The 13,193-nt window shown below is 38.9% G+C and overlaps 1 protein-coding gene across 7 annotated transcripts in view; it reads left to right on the top strand.

The window, feature by feature from the left end:
- The window catches only part of SH3BP2 (SH3 domain binding protein 2), a 37,773-nt gene that overhangs the window by 21,162 nt on the left and 3,418 nt on the right, over positions 1–13,193 (top strand). For 6 of the 7 annotated variants that reach the window (XM_039551300.1, XM_039551298.1, XM_039551301.1 and 3 more), the window contains 9 exons: positions 4,912–5,051; positions 6,105–6,207; positions 7,859–7,976; positions 8,575–8,645; positions 9,005–9,093; positions 10,445–10,510; positions 11,072–11,660; positions 12,543–12,651; positions 12,998–13,053. In XM_039551300.1, the coding sequence (XP_039407234.1) occupies positions 4,913–5,051; positions 6,105–6,207; positions 7,859–7,976; positions 8,575–8,645; positions 9,005–9,093; positions 10,445–10,510; positions 11,072–11,660; positions 12,543–12,651; positions 12,998–13,053 (1,340 nt within the window). In that variant the 5' untranslated portion in view covers position 4,912. The remainder of the gene's footprint in view (positions 1–4,911; positions 5,052–6,104; positions 6,208–7,858; positions 7,977–8,574; positions 8,646–9,004; positions 9,094–10,444; positions 10,511–11,071; positions 11,661–12,542; positions 12,652–12,997; positions 13,054–13,193) is intronic. The other variant, XM_010402016.4, reaches the window with a different exon arrangement.

Raw genomic sequence — 13,193 nt, 5'->3', positions numbered from 1 at the left:
AATGCTGCCTCATTTTTGGTAAACCCTTTTGTAGCGACTGATACTTCAGTCTCCCTGTGCAGGATGTGAGGAATACATTCATTTCTGTAAGTTATGTATTATATATGTCATGTCATTTCTAAGTTATATATTCAGAAGTAAACTAGCATCTGGCTTAGCTAGGTTTTACTTGCAAGTAAAATTTAAAGACTAGAGGTTATGAGGTTACAGTTTTATAAGTTCTCAGATGTAATTGGCATAGAGAACATTGTTACAAATTCAGATCAGGTTTACTTTTTGTACTTTGGAGGCCGTTTTTTTGTTTTTTCCAGCATGACCAAACTGGGCTCCAGGACAGATCATAAATATTGTTATAACAAGTGAGAACTTTTAAAATGACTTTTGGCAGCTGTAGTCTCAGAGATGAGGGTAATGTTTTTTAACGCCTATATACTGCGAGACGGGGAGATGATCACATCTGCCATATATTCTGCTGAAGTTAAGCAAGAACTGAGGACTCTTCCAGGATGCAATCCTTAATTGAATCAGCTTGTATTTGTTTTAATTGGGCTGAATGCCAGTAGCTCTTAAGGCCAAGAGGGTAAGTGTTCTTCTGTAATGTAATCCAGATTTTTAATGTGGCAAGATTTTACTCATGGAGGGACTTTTAGCCTGTAAAATTATGCCCTAGCCTCCAATATAGCTATTCCCTATCCTCTGAGTGAGGGGATAGATTGAAATTGCTTCAGAGGTATATACATTTACCTACTACACAATAACAGAAGTCTGCTATCCATTCAGAGTTTGAGCTTTGTAGCAGCACTATGATTCAGAAAACATTTCTGCATCTGACTGGCCTTATCCTGGTTATATGATTAAGTGTGTAGTTTCACTTTTTTTCACACTGTTTAACTTTCAGGGTACTTTGAAATAAAGAATGGCTCATTGCGATAGTGTTTGAGAAAAGTGTACTCATGTGATAGACTTGGACTGACTTCATTGATACATTAGCAATACACTGCAAATTGGCTTGGTTTTCAGTCTGGCAGACCAGTTTGTATACATGAAGAAGTTACAATGGTAACTGTATAAGCTCTGTGTCATGCTCCAAAATGCTGATTGTACCCTTCCATCTTTCCAAAAAGCACCCTTGAATCATTAATCACATCCTAGAAACTGCTGTTCTACTATTTCTCCTACTACACTCCAAGGCCTTTCATCTCCCTCACAGGCATAGAATTGTCATGGGGATCACCTGAAAAAGAGAGTGATGCAAGACCTTTCCCTGTCTGCTGCCATCGTCTTCTGGTTCCGAGGGTTCCGTTCAATGGGGGAGACGATTCATTCAATAGCCACATGCAATGGGTTTGGGGTTTGGTGGAAAAATGGATTAAAAAATAGGCATCTAGTTCCTTGGTGAGTGGGAAGAGGAATAAAGCATGTGGCTTTTACTAGAAGCTTTTACCAAACACTGCATGGGAGATGTTGCCTTCTGTTTGTAATAGAGGACTAGTGTCAGGAGCAGCTTTGGCTGCACTGCGTGAGCCCTTTCTGTTAACTTGGTTGTCAGCCCGATGGAAGAGACTCTCCTATGTGCCAGAGGCAAAAATGTGTAACGGGGGCTTTGACATGTAGTGTAAAAGTGTAACTGCATAAGAAACAACTGGGAAATATCCTTCTGTTCTCAGTAATGCTGAAGTTAACAGGCTCTGCAGTGACTTCAGTGACTGCTATGGTGCATACCTGGTAATGCAACATCCATCTGTTCTTGGTGTAATGTAGTAAAGAAGTTACAACAGGAATATCAAAAGCTGAGTGAACCATTAAGTGAGCTAAAGGAAACCATACTGTAGATGCTAAGACCACAAAAATCTTCGAGCTTCCATTTTTTCCTTCTACTCTTCCACCCCTACAATAAAGATTCTGCAGTTAGATTTGTTTTGACAGCTTTCTCCCAGCAGTTTGATGCAAAATAGCGACATCTGTCCTTACAGAGTTCTTTTCTGCAGTCAAGAAAAGAAGAAAAATCTTCCTGGGGCTAGGTTCAAAGTACTTAAATGGATTTTAGCAACATAACTCAAAGATTTCAACTCAGAATACTGAAGTTTTCCCTAAGTGTCTGCTATGTGCCTTCAAATGAAAGTTCTTGAGGAGTGTACAGATGTGATGGGGAGTGTTATAAGCCACACTGAAATCCAGATAATAGGCTTAGCTGCCTCTAAATCTGTTGAAAAGCCTGGTGCAGTAGGTGGGCTCTTTAGTTCATGTAATGTATACTTGGTGATATGGATTTCAGCCTTGTCTCCTTTTACTCACTTCTTTTATTCACTTAGCTGGGCTGGGGAAGTTCTAGGTTTTGGTCTCTATTTTCGGGACTGTTTTATAGTAAGTTGCCAAAAGTAAGAAATCATTGTGAAAAGAGGAAGCAGAACCTGATACTCTGCTGTCCTTTCCTGTCAGTTAAATCCTGTAGTCATCACACTGTAGAACTGGATAATTTTTTTTTCCCCTGCTTGCTCGCTCCTCTGCTTCCGTATTTTTTTTTTTTTCCTGTCTGCCTTAAATTCTGGCTTTTCAGGTAGAGGAGAAATTGCCCATCCAGACATGCTTTAGGGAGTACTGCCCTACAGAAGGCCAACATGACCGGGACAAATATTTCTGCTTTCTGTATTTACCTAGGGTAACGTACACCCAGGACTTGCCTTTGCAATCCTTATTTCAAGGAAATCACTCTTAGCAGTATTAGTGTGGTTTGGTGTCAGCAGCCAGCTGGGTAACACTCTCCATTTCCCTCACGTCAACTTTTCTGCAAGATGTGGAGAAGTAATTTAAAGGATTTAGCGGGGCAGGGGGGATGTTAATTTCTGCTACTATTTTTTTTGGTTGTTATTCTTAAAAGCTTAAAATATGCGAGTAGTCCCTTTTTGGACCTGTTAACACATTGCTGTTGCTAGAAATTTCATTGAGGTGGAGGAGGAAATAACTCAGCTTGGAAAGATCTCGGTCATTTAATAAAGATAGGGAGGAAACAGCAGACGAAAGGATATAGCTGAACAGAACAAAAGTAACTTACCTTTTGGTGAGCAGTGAGGTCCTGGGGGAAAATTGGGATACCATGGTGCCTTGACCTGTCTGCTGTGAGAGCCTCTTTAGGGTCTTGGATCCTATCTTTGGCTGTGCCTGCTTCATAACACTGGGGACCAAAACCTAATTTTTGTGATTAAGTCTTCTAGGCTGCCTAGAGAATTTAATTTAGTTTAAACTCTCCTGGTAGAAATTGCTAGGAATTTCCACTCTTTCCCACGTGTGTCATCGGCAAATGGCAAGCAGTTAGATCTAAATCCTAAACTGATCCACTAAAGGGTCCGTTGACTTGCATGTCTGTTTTTCCTAACCCATACAATGGATGTGTACTTTGCAGTTGCTCCTCAACAAATCTGAAACACTTCCTCATTCTTGTCAGAATGGGAAAAGCCATTTTAGGTTGGAGGGACACGTGCTTGGGTAGGGTGTTGTGCTGAGGCTCTTGGATTCTGTGCTGAGCCTCACTATTTACCTCCCTTACTGTCCCTTTTCAGTAAAGGAGAAACGAACAAGATCCGTTAAATTTCAGTCCTTCACTGAAAGCTTATTAGTACTAAACCATCATTCCTTTATCAGAAATTAACTGGAACTTCGTTAGTTTGCCTTTTACCAGCCCTACACCAGATGATAACAGACCCTTTTATGTCTAGGTCAAAATTTCCATTCTGTGCACGCATGGTTTCTTTTCCGAGGGGCTCGAGGGAGCTTGCCTTTATAGGGATACAGGGGATCAGCAAGGGGACCAATGGATTACAGAGGGTCTGGGACAGACCAATGGGTTACAGAAGGATCTGCATAGGGTCTCCCAAAGGATTGTGGGTCTACCTTTCCTCGCCATAACCCAAAAGTAGTTGCTTTTCCAGGGAGTCCTGCTGGGTGATTGCAAAATCTTTTATCTCAGCAGACATCCCTCCAGGGCAGTGGCTGGGCATATCCCACACTAAACCATCATTCCTTTATCAGAAATTAACTGGAACTTCATTAGTTTGCCTTTTACCAGCCCTACACCAGATGATAACAGACCCTTTTATGTCTAGGTCAAAATTTCCATTCTGTCCACGCATGGTTTCTTTTCTCCATGACAGTAGGATTTTTAGCCTAGTTCTGTTACCAGTTGAAGAAAGAAAGGGCTCATAACAATATATCAGAAAAAGTTACTACCTAAAAACAGAGCTTTTTGGTTTAAGATGTCAGCAGAAAGAGTGGTAACTGCAGAGATGCTTGATGGAGCATTACATTAATAATTGATAAATAAATTAAATTGAAGACTGCAGCAATCTGAGAGGAACTTCATTTGCAGAGGATGCTGTCGTATATAACATCCAGTATGAGATTATATACTAATCCTTTAATTAAAGAATTAAGAGTTAAAGAATAAAACATGTAAATATCAGGAGTAAGTAGTATTGGATGCTGCAGTTGCTAAACTTTGACTTGATTCCCTTGTTGTACATAAAATAACATTGTGTATACGTGTGTCATGTAGCACTTGGGAGAAGAAACCAATTTTGTTTCCAGTCACCTGCCTGATTAAGTCTCGTGGTGTTATCTGGAGTATTTTAAAAACATAAATATTTAAGTAACATTTACTAAGCACTTTTCCTTTGTTTCAACAGCTGTCAATCACTTTTGAGAGCTGTATAAAAATAAATCGGGGCTTTTTGCACCACATTTTTTTATACATTACAAAGTTCCTGGAATCTTTGAACACCCTGTCTGTCTTACATTCTTGAGTGCTGAACCACATTAGTTGTTTGGAAAGCTTGTTTAAGGAAACAAGCTTCTCAGTACTCATTCCTTAAAGTACAATCCAGGTTTTAAACTGTTTTTAATTATTCTAAATTGCAGAATGATGGCCTCACAGGAACAGGTCTGGCCAGTCCCAATGAAGGCAATTGGAGCACAAAACCTTCTGACAATGCCTGGAGGAGTCACCAAATCAGGGTATCTTCATAAAAAAGGAGGCACCCAGCTGCAGATCCTGAAATGTAAGTTGAATAAGGTATTAACTAAATTAAATGTTTTAAATGTTTGCCTCTGGGGCCAGTAACAGACTTCATGTTAGCAGACAACTTATTGAAGCTGTTCTTCCACTTTGTCTGGACTGGAATACAATTATACTGGAATATATGTATGAAAGACTCACATTGAAAGATTTTCCTTTAATTGTTTTGGAACTGTAAGTCTTAGATAATAAGTGTTGGGGCTGATTTAATTTTACTTGTTTAGTTTTCTTCTCAAGTCCTTCACAAGTAAGATTTTCAAGACAAACAGATTCCCAGGACATGTATCAATTTCAAATACTTTTTTCTGAAAGAAATTAGTACTCAGCTTTTTTTTTCCAGTTGGTTTTTCTGTACTGGAAAAAATATCCCCATCTCCTACTGCTGTTGTGAAATGGAAATTTTCTCACTGCCAACATTGGGCTGTACTTAAAAACAGTAATTTCTTCTGAAATCAGAGCCTATTTACATGGGGAAGAGTTCAGATTTTGGGTTTATTTATATGCTATTCATTTGGTATCCCTGTTTATGATGAAACTATACTTATATAGTTAAGGGCAAAGGCTACTGTCTTTGATAAGGGAAAGAGTCTTGGCCTCTTTCAAAAAAAGAAAATAGGATATCATTTTATTGGCAGCATTATGTACTTGAGGTAAAAGAAGAGAGGGAGATACCGGTTTTGGGATGGATGTAAGTATGTATTTGTAGCCTGTGGCTGCCTTCCTGCTATTGCTTATTTCACTAGTGAAGGAACACAGGTGGAGGTCAGGCCTGCAGGCTCTGAGGCTTCTTTTGAAGTTTTCAGATCAGCTGCCTCTCAAGTGAGGGAATCAAATATTACCCTTAGTACCAAAACTGCGAATGGACAGCTTCACTGTGTGACTGATCATCAACAAGCTGTCACTTAACTAGTTTGTGCTCATTTGCAGCGATTAATATGATTACTAAAATCTTAAACAATGATTCTACCCAGGCTAAGAGGTTCTAGTTATTCTGCTGCCCTTGGATTTATATTTTGCTCATTTTTTACCTTTTCAGGGCCATTGAGATTTGTGATTATCCACGAAGGATGTATCTACTATTTTAAGAGCAGCACATCTGCATCTCCCCAGGGTGCATTTTCTTTGAAAGGTTACAACAGGTGAGTGCCAAGGAACTTTGTTAACACCCAAGCTCCTTTTACTTAATGCTAGGGGCTACAGCTTTCATTTCTAATGAAGTTAAACACTGCTACATCTGTTGTTTGAGTTAAGCATTGATCTTAGATTCCAAGAGATGTATTCCTTCCAAATTGTATATATGACGTTTCCTGTGCTTGGCAAGCGGGTAGCCTTCCTCTTCTGTAATTTAACCAGTAAAGCTGTTTGAATTGCAATGGGCTTACTCTTGCTACTGATTAATGCAGGCTGCACGTGCAGATAGATGTGGATTCTTTCAGACAAACCATCTTTGTTCTGTAGTGACCAGAGAGGAATCAGAAGAGAAAATTGATGGAGCTACTGGTTCAGCAACTTTAGTTAGTGTCGAAACTGTATCAACTACAGTGTGATAAATGAGAGAAAGCATGTGCAAGATGTCTGACTCATTTCACGACACATTTTAATCTTAATATTTACTTTGCAAGTTGAAGACAAAAATATGTGGCTTTCAAGTTAGCCAGTACTGTCAGAATCTGAGTGCAGTGTAAGTACGAGGCCTACTAATATAAGTCCACCATAACTTTAGGGAATTGCTGTTGAAATGGATGCTAAGAAAGGTTTAATGAGAGAGAGAATGTAGGGAAATATCACTGCATTGATCCTAACCACTGCAATTTCATTGTATTTGTATATATCTTGTACTATAATATGTTCTCAGATTTGTGGAATAAGGAATTATCTTTTCTTGAATTGTGAGAACTTTTCTAACTGAGAACCCTAATGGCATATTTTAGGGGAATGCACTTGTAAACACTGTAGGTAGTTAAAAATTCAAGATTAATTTGTAGAAGAAATCCACACTGTAATTTGGTCATGACACCAGCTTCTGCAATCTACATGAATGTGAACAATATGATGGAATTTGTAAATGCTAGAGACTGTTCATTCTTTTTATGTATCTTAATTCTAGCAGCCTTGTAGAGACCTTGGTTGGAGTAGGGACCAGGCTTTGATTAGTATAATGCACAGACAAGCATTACTGGAAAACAATTTGAAATGAAAGAACTGAAAGACTGAGTAGTTGCATAAGAGTTTTTAAATTTTTTTCCCCCTAAAAGTCCCAAATGAGGAAATTCCTTACACACACAAAAAAGAAAGAGGTTAAGTTATGCTTGTTTTAAAATAATAAGAAATGTGTAATAAAGTGTTTGTAAGGGAAACATGTAAAAATTAAGTTTACCTTTATTCATAGTTTTTCCTTATTTCATGGGAAACGTGTTTTGATTTCTCCTCTGAAATAGTGCCTTCTTGAAATAAGGACCACAAGCACCTGGAGTACCTCTTACAGTGTGTGATGCTTGTGAATTAATATGGTTCATTAACTCTTGAACAAGTCAAAGCAGTTGTTCATAAAAGTCTGGTTGGTGGATCAACAAGTGTTCTTCCTTTTGCATTGTCCTTTCTACCACAATAATGGAGAAATACTGCAAATGCACATATGGGGATTTCTGTGGTATTTTTCTGGGCTTGGAGGTTATTTTTCATAAGGCAAAACTGTCCAGTAAAACTGCTTTCTGCCAGTCTTTATGACTTGTATAGCGGCATCAATTTTATAGATTAAGGCGTTTCTGTATTGGTTATTCTGTTTCTCAGGGTTATGCGGGCAGCTGAGGAGACAACATCAAGCAATGTGTTTCCTTTCAAGTTAGTTCACATAAGCAAGAAGCACAGGACATGGTTTTTTTCAGCTTCTTCTGAAGATGAAAGAAAGGTAACTTTCTTCTTTTGCAATAGAATTTTCCTTGAAGCAAAAAGTGGATCTTGGACTTCCCTAAAGTCTAAATGAACTGGAAATGCAGCTGTCACTGACATTCATATACCTAGTTGTTTGGGCTCCTCTGAAAATCATGTCTGAAGTTTCAACTATTAAGTTAGTGTCAATTCAGCTTGTGGTTTAGGGAATGGCTGTAAGTGACATGCTAGATGGTATGGGTTTCTCCATATTTAATACATATTCCATATTTATTTTTTACCAAGGAAAAAGTAATGATATGTTAAGCCTTTGATAAACTATGAGAAATGTTCAGTGAAATCTCTCACCCATAAACATACTATGAATATATACCTGGCTTTCAGAATAAGAGCCTGAAATTTGTAAACTGAAAACTTAATATTTCAGTATGTTACTACAGCATTTTCTACAATCAAAACATCTGAGCGATGAGTCCTTTCAATAAAAAGTCATGGCTAAATACTATTTCAATGTATGTTCTCTGAACTTAACTCTGTTCTTACAGAAGACAAGATACATCTGTGTTTAATGATTTAAAGATTGATATGTTGAATGTCATATTTTTATTTTTGTTTAGAATTGGATGCTGTCCTTGAGGAGGGAAATTGATCACTACCATGAGAAGAAAGAAACAATGACAGAATTCAGGTATAAACCCTTACTCTTTATTGGCTTTTTACCCTTTCGCACTAGCTCTTGACAGTGGTGTTTTAAGCTTTTTGCACCTGCAAGTAGCTTCCTGTTAAACACAAACAGGCGCAGTAAGACCCAAGAAGAAAAGCCCTTCCTAATTTATACTTTAAAGAATATGAAGAAAAAACCAAATCTTTTCACAAAGAGTACTTTAAATGTCAGCTTTGTGTAAAACAAATTAAATCTTTTAAAAGACAGCAGCAACATATTTGACTGTTAATTGGGAAATAGGAACAGATTGCTTCTGCTTTTCCAGCATTCCTTTCCAGTGCTGCAGTCCTGCTAAACAGAAGTAACTGTCCTTTCTTTTGCAGTGACTCTGGTTCTGATGCAGACAGTTTCTATGGCTCAGTAGAACGTCCCATTGACATCAAGTATTCCCATCATTCAGCAGATAATGAAGGTGACAAATTTAGACACTGATAAATAAGGCTTCTTTGTTTGCTTATTTATTTCTCCTGAATTCTGCAGGAATTATTCCCATATCTTAAGTGAACTGATCCAATTTTTAACTGGTGTTTTTTTACAAGGTGTGTCTCTGTTGTAGTGTTCAATCCGAAACAGCTGTTCTGTGCCATTGACTGTTGGTACAAATAAACTAAAGAATTTCATATCCTTCAAGGAGCTTAATTAAAAGTGAGGACATGACAGCCTGTTAGGTAGGCATTCACAGCATATTTCAGCAATGGAGCTCCTAGGCAAGAAATATGTTTGTGAAAGCCAACATGAGAAACCTTGCCTCGAGGTTCAACTGAGATCCTTTACTAAGCCTTTTCCCATCTGCCCTTTCAGATTTCTAAGGGCAGTGTTGATGGGAGCAAGAACTCTCATTTCCTGAAAGGAAATTCCTGACTATTCTTCCTGACTAGGACAAAAGGGCAGGAATGGGTCTTGTTAGGAAATCCGGTTCCATTGCTGCAAACAGAGGAGAACAGACTCATCAGCATTTCATGTGGGGTTGTAGTTTAGTCCTTCTGTGTTTATGGGAGGGAAGGGTTGTATGCAAGATGAATGATGATAAGAGGTCTAGTAGAAGTTTAAATTAGGAATATTAGAATAACTGATTTTTATCAGATATTCTTACCTTTTTGTAGGGCATTCTTCTGCATATTGTCCTTCAGGCTTCTTTTATAATCAATGATGAGAAATTACTGCCTGGAAGTAACGTGTGTTTTGTGGCTTGGTTATTCTGATTTGCAGATAAAGGCAACATCGAAACCACAAATTGAAGCCATTTGTTGTGGTGGGGTTTTTGTTGTTGCCAGAGCAAGGCAAAAGAACTAAAACTGTTTTGTAGATCACTTAGCTTGTTTTTAATATTTCATATTGCCAAATCATAAATGTTTCTATGGTAGGGTTAAATTTTGGGGATTATGCTTTTACCAAGTGGTTCTGTCAATGCATCCATGTAGTTGTGTCTCTGCAACTGATTTGAACTTTTCTCAGGAAGGCTGGAACACTAGAAAGTGTCACAAAAAAGTAAATTTTTTAACTTGTAAGTTAAAAAAACCCCAACTAATGTGCAGTATAGTTTATCTGCTTCTGTTATAAGTGATGGCTTTCTTAACTGACATAAAAATTTAAGGAAACACCTATTCTAGATACAGAGAAGTGGATCAAAACTATTAATTTTTTTCACCTCTTTAGAAAAAATACCTGAAAAATATTTGTATTAAAGAGCCCTAAGTACTTGATATTCTTTCTTGGTTCTAGAAGTACTTATCAGAGTCTGACACACTGATTTTTATCTGCAGATTATGACCAGGAGGAAGAGGATGAGTCTTATTTGCAGCCGGATACTTCTGACATAGTGAAAGATGGTATGTGATTTCTTTGATTCCCTCACGAAAGGCCCCCAAGTGAAGGCAATATTCCTGTGGAATGCCAGGTTATTATTTTGTATTGGTCATAACTATTCCAACTGACAAAATAACTGAAGTAATGTAGAGGTATCTAATCTTGAGAGGTATTTAGGGTCATAAGTTTATAATAACAGCAGTAACCTCTTATAGAAAGCATTACATGCCTTTAGGGACATGTTTTCTTGCAGGCCTCCTGCCTGGAGTGACCTATATCTGGTCAGTCGTCTGGAGCATCACTAATGCTTTTAAGGAAAAAACAGACTACATTATTTTTAGCAAAGACTTTTCACTTTGCTAAGTCATCGTAAGCCATGCCTGAATAAAAATATCAGGAGTTTATTGCCTATAACTTTCAGAATTGTGCTGACAGTTCAATGCTTACCCAGCATGTTGAGTACTATCAGACCCAATGCCAGTGAAGTATCTTAGATCACACAGAAAATTGATTTGAGAAGTCTCTTTTGATCACATACTGTATTCCCCCTCAGTGTGTCAAGTTTTTTGGTTTTCTTTCTGTAGATATGGTCCTACCCCCAGCATACCCACCGCCGCCCGTTCCTCACGTCAGGAAATCTCCCTACTCAGAAGCGAGGGCACATTCCTATGCTGGCAAACCAGCTGCACCAGTACCACCACCTCCTCCTAAGAGAAGCTTACCTGATATCAAACTAGAGGATTTTGTGGGTGTGAGAGAGGCCCAGTTACAGAGCCGAGCTGAACCTAATCCAAAGATTCAATCTCCGAGCCGGAGACTGAGTGAACAGCCGCCCCCTGTGCCCCCTTTGCCTGTGTTCAAAAAGCCTGCAAGTGGCAAAGAGTCTCACCTACTGCCTCCAGAGCCTCTGCCTCCAGCCCAAGTCCTTGCTCCTCCAGAAGCATGCGAGAAGCTAAAAAACTTAAACCTTTCCCTGCGGACTCCTCCTCCTCTGCCAGGCAATAAACCCAAGCTGTCACAGCTTGCTGAAAAGCCAGCAGAGCCCAAAGTGCCAAGGGAACATGGTAAACCTGGACTGTTTGTGCCGCCAGTGCTCCCAAAGCCACCCGTGCCAAGCCACCAGCCCCCTGCAGTCAAGCCTAGAACAGAAAAATCTTCGTGTCCCCAGTTACAGTAAGTATGAAAACACAATGCACTAATATGTTCTCAGTCATTTATAGTTAACAAGTTTAGACACTCAGATTCATACCAACATCTGTGTTTCTTCCCTGCACCACCCCTCTCTGTGTTGTGCTTTTTTTGCCTGTTACTTGACAATTTGCAGTGAATCTAGCTGATCTGGTTGGACCTGTTTTGTGCAGGAGTTTGGACTAAATGATCTCTAGAGGTCTCTCCTTACCCAAATTAATCTGTGATTATCTAAATTCATCTGCAAGTACTGCCTCCAGCTCTGGGGCCCCCGACACAAGAAAGATGTTTACGTGTTTAAACTGGTCCAGAGAAGGCCACTGAGTTGATCCAAGAGCTGGAGCACCTCTCCTATAAGGACAGGCTGACAGAGTTGGGATTGTTCAGTCTGGAGAAGAGAAGGCTCCTGGGAGACTCTTAGAACACCTTCCAGTATCTAAAAGGGCTACAAAAGAGCTGGAGAGGACTTTTGACATGGGCATGGTGTGACAGGACAAGGGGGAATGGCTTTAAACTGAAAGAGGGGAGGTGTAGGTTCAGATTAGATATTGGGAACAAATTATTTGCTGGGAGGGTGGTGAGGCACTGGCACAGATTGCCACATAAAATTTGGATGCCCCTTCCGTGGAAGGGCCAGGTTGGATGGAGCTCCAAACAACCTGGGCTGGTGAGAGGTATCCCTGCCCATGGGAGGAGGGTTGGAACGAGATGGTCTTTAGGGTCCCTTCCACACTAAACCATTCTAGGATTCCATGATTTGGGGGCTAAACTGAAACTTCAGTTCTAGTTTACTATCCATTCAGTGTTTTGTATATTTTGCTGTTTTCCTGATGAGATATCCTTCAGTTTTCATTCTGTTTCTGCCAGGAGATCACCACCAGATGGACAGAGTTTTAGAAGTTTTTCATTTGAAAAACCAGCACTACCCTCCAAGCCAAGCCAACCTGATGATGACTCTGATGATGATTATGAAAAAGTAAGATCAAGCAGATGATCCATTCTAAAATAATTTTTTTTTCCTTGCTTATGTATACTTTTGGGAACATTTTAAGTGCATTATTTCAGGAAAAGAGTAACTTTCTGAAAACACAGTGCTGTGTAATTTTTTTTTTTTTCATTCCTTTTTGAGCTTTAGCAAATGCCTTGATAAGTTACGGAGTTTAAGATTGGATATAAAGGAGAAAGAAGCATAAAGTAAAGATTAAACCACCATTAATAATTTCAGATACTGATGAACTGTAGGTTATTTGCATAACAAATTGCTAGGGTTTTGAGTTGTCATTGACTTACACAGTGACTTATTTTCTTCATATTTTTTACAGGTTGGGCTGCCTGCTTCAATATTTCTTAATACCTCTGAATCCTTTGAAGTTGAAAGGTAAAATGTGATTTTAAAATCATTCCTTAGAAGTCTGTCAAAAACCTGTGCTGAACCGTAGTCCGATGATCGTTTTGATAGGTATAACTTGTGTTTAAAACACACACTAAAATGTTTAATATGGAAATCACTTTCTAGAG

The sequence above is a fragment of the Corvus cornix genome, chromosome 4, assembly GCF_000738735.6.
Source record: "Corvus cornix cornix isolate S_Up_H32 chromosome 4, ASM73873v5, whole genome shotgun sequence".
In the NCBI taxonomy this organism is placed as follows: domain Eukaryota; kingdom Metazoa; phylum Chordata; class Aves; order Passeriformes; family Corvidae; genus Corvus; species Corvus cornix.
This window is presented reverse-complemented; position numbering and strand designations above follow the sequence as displayed.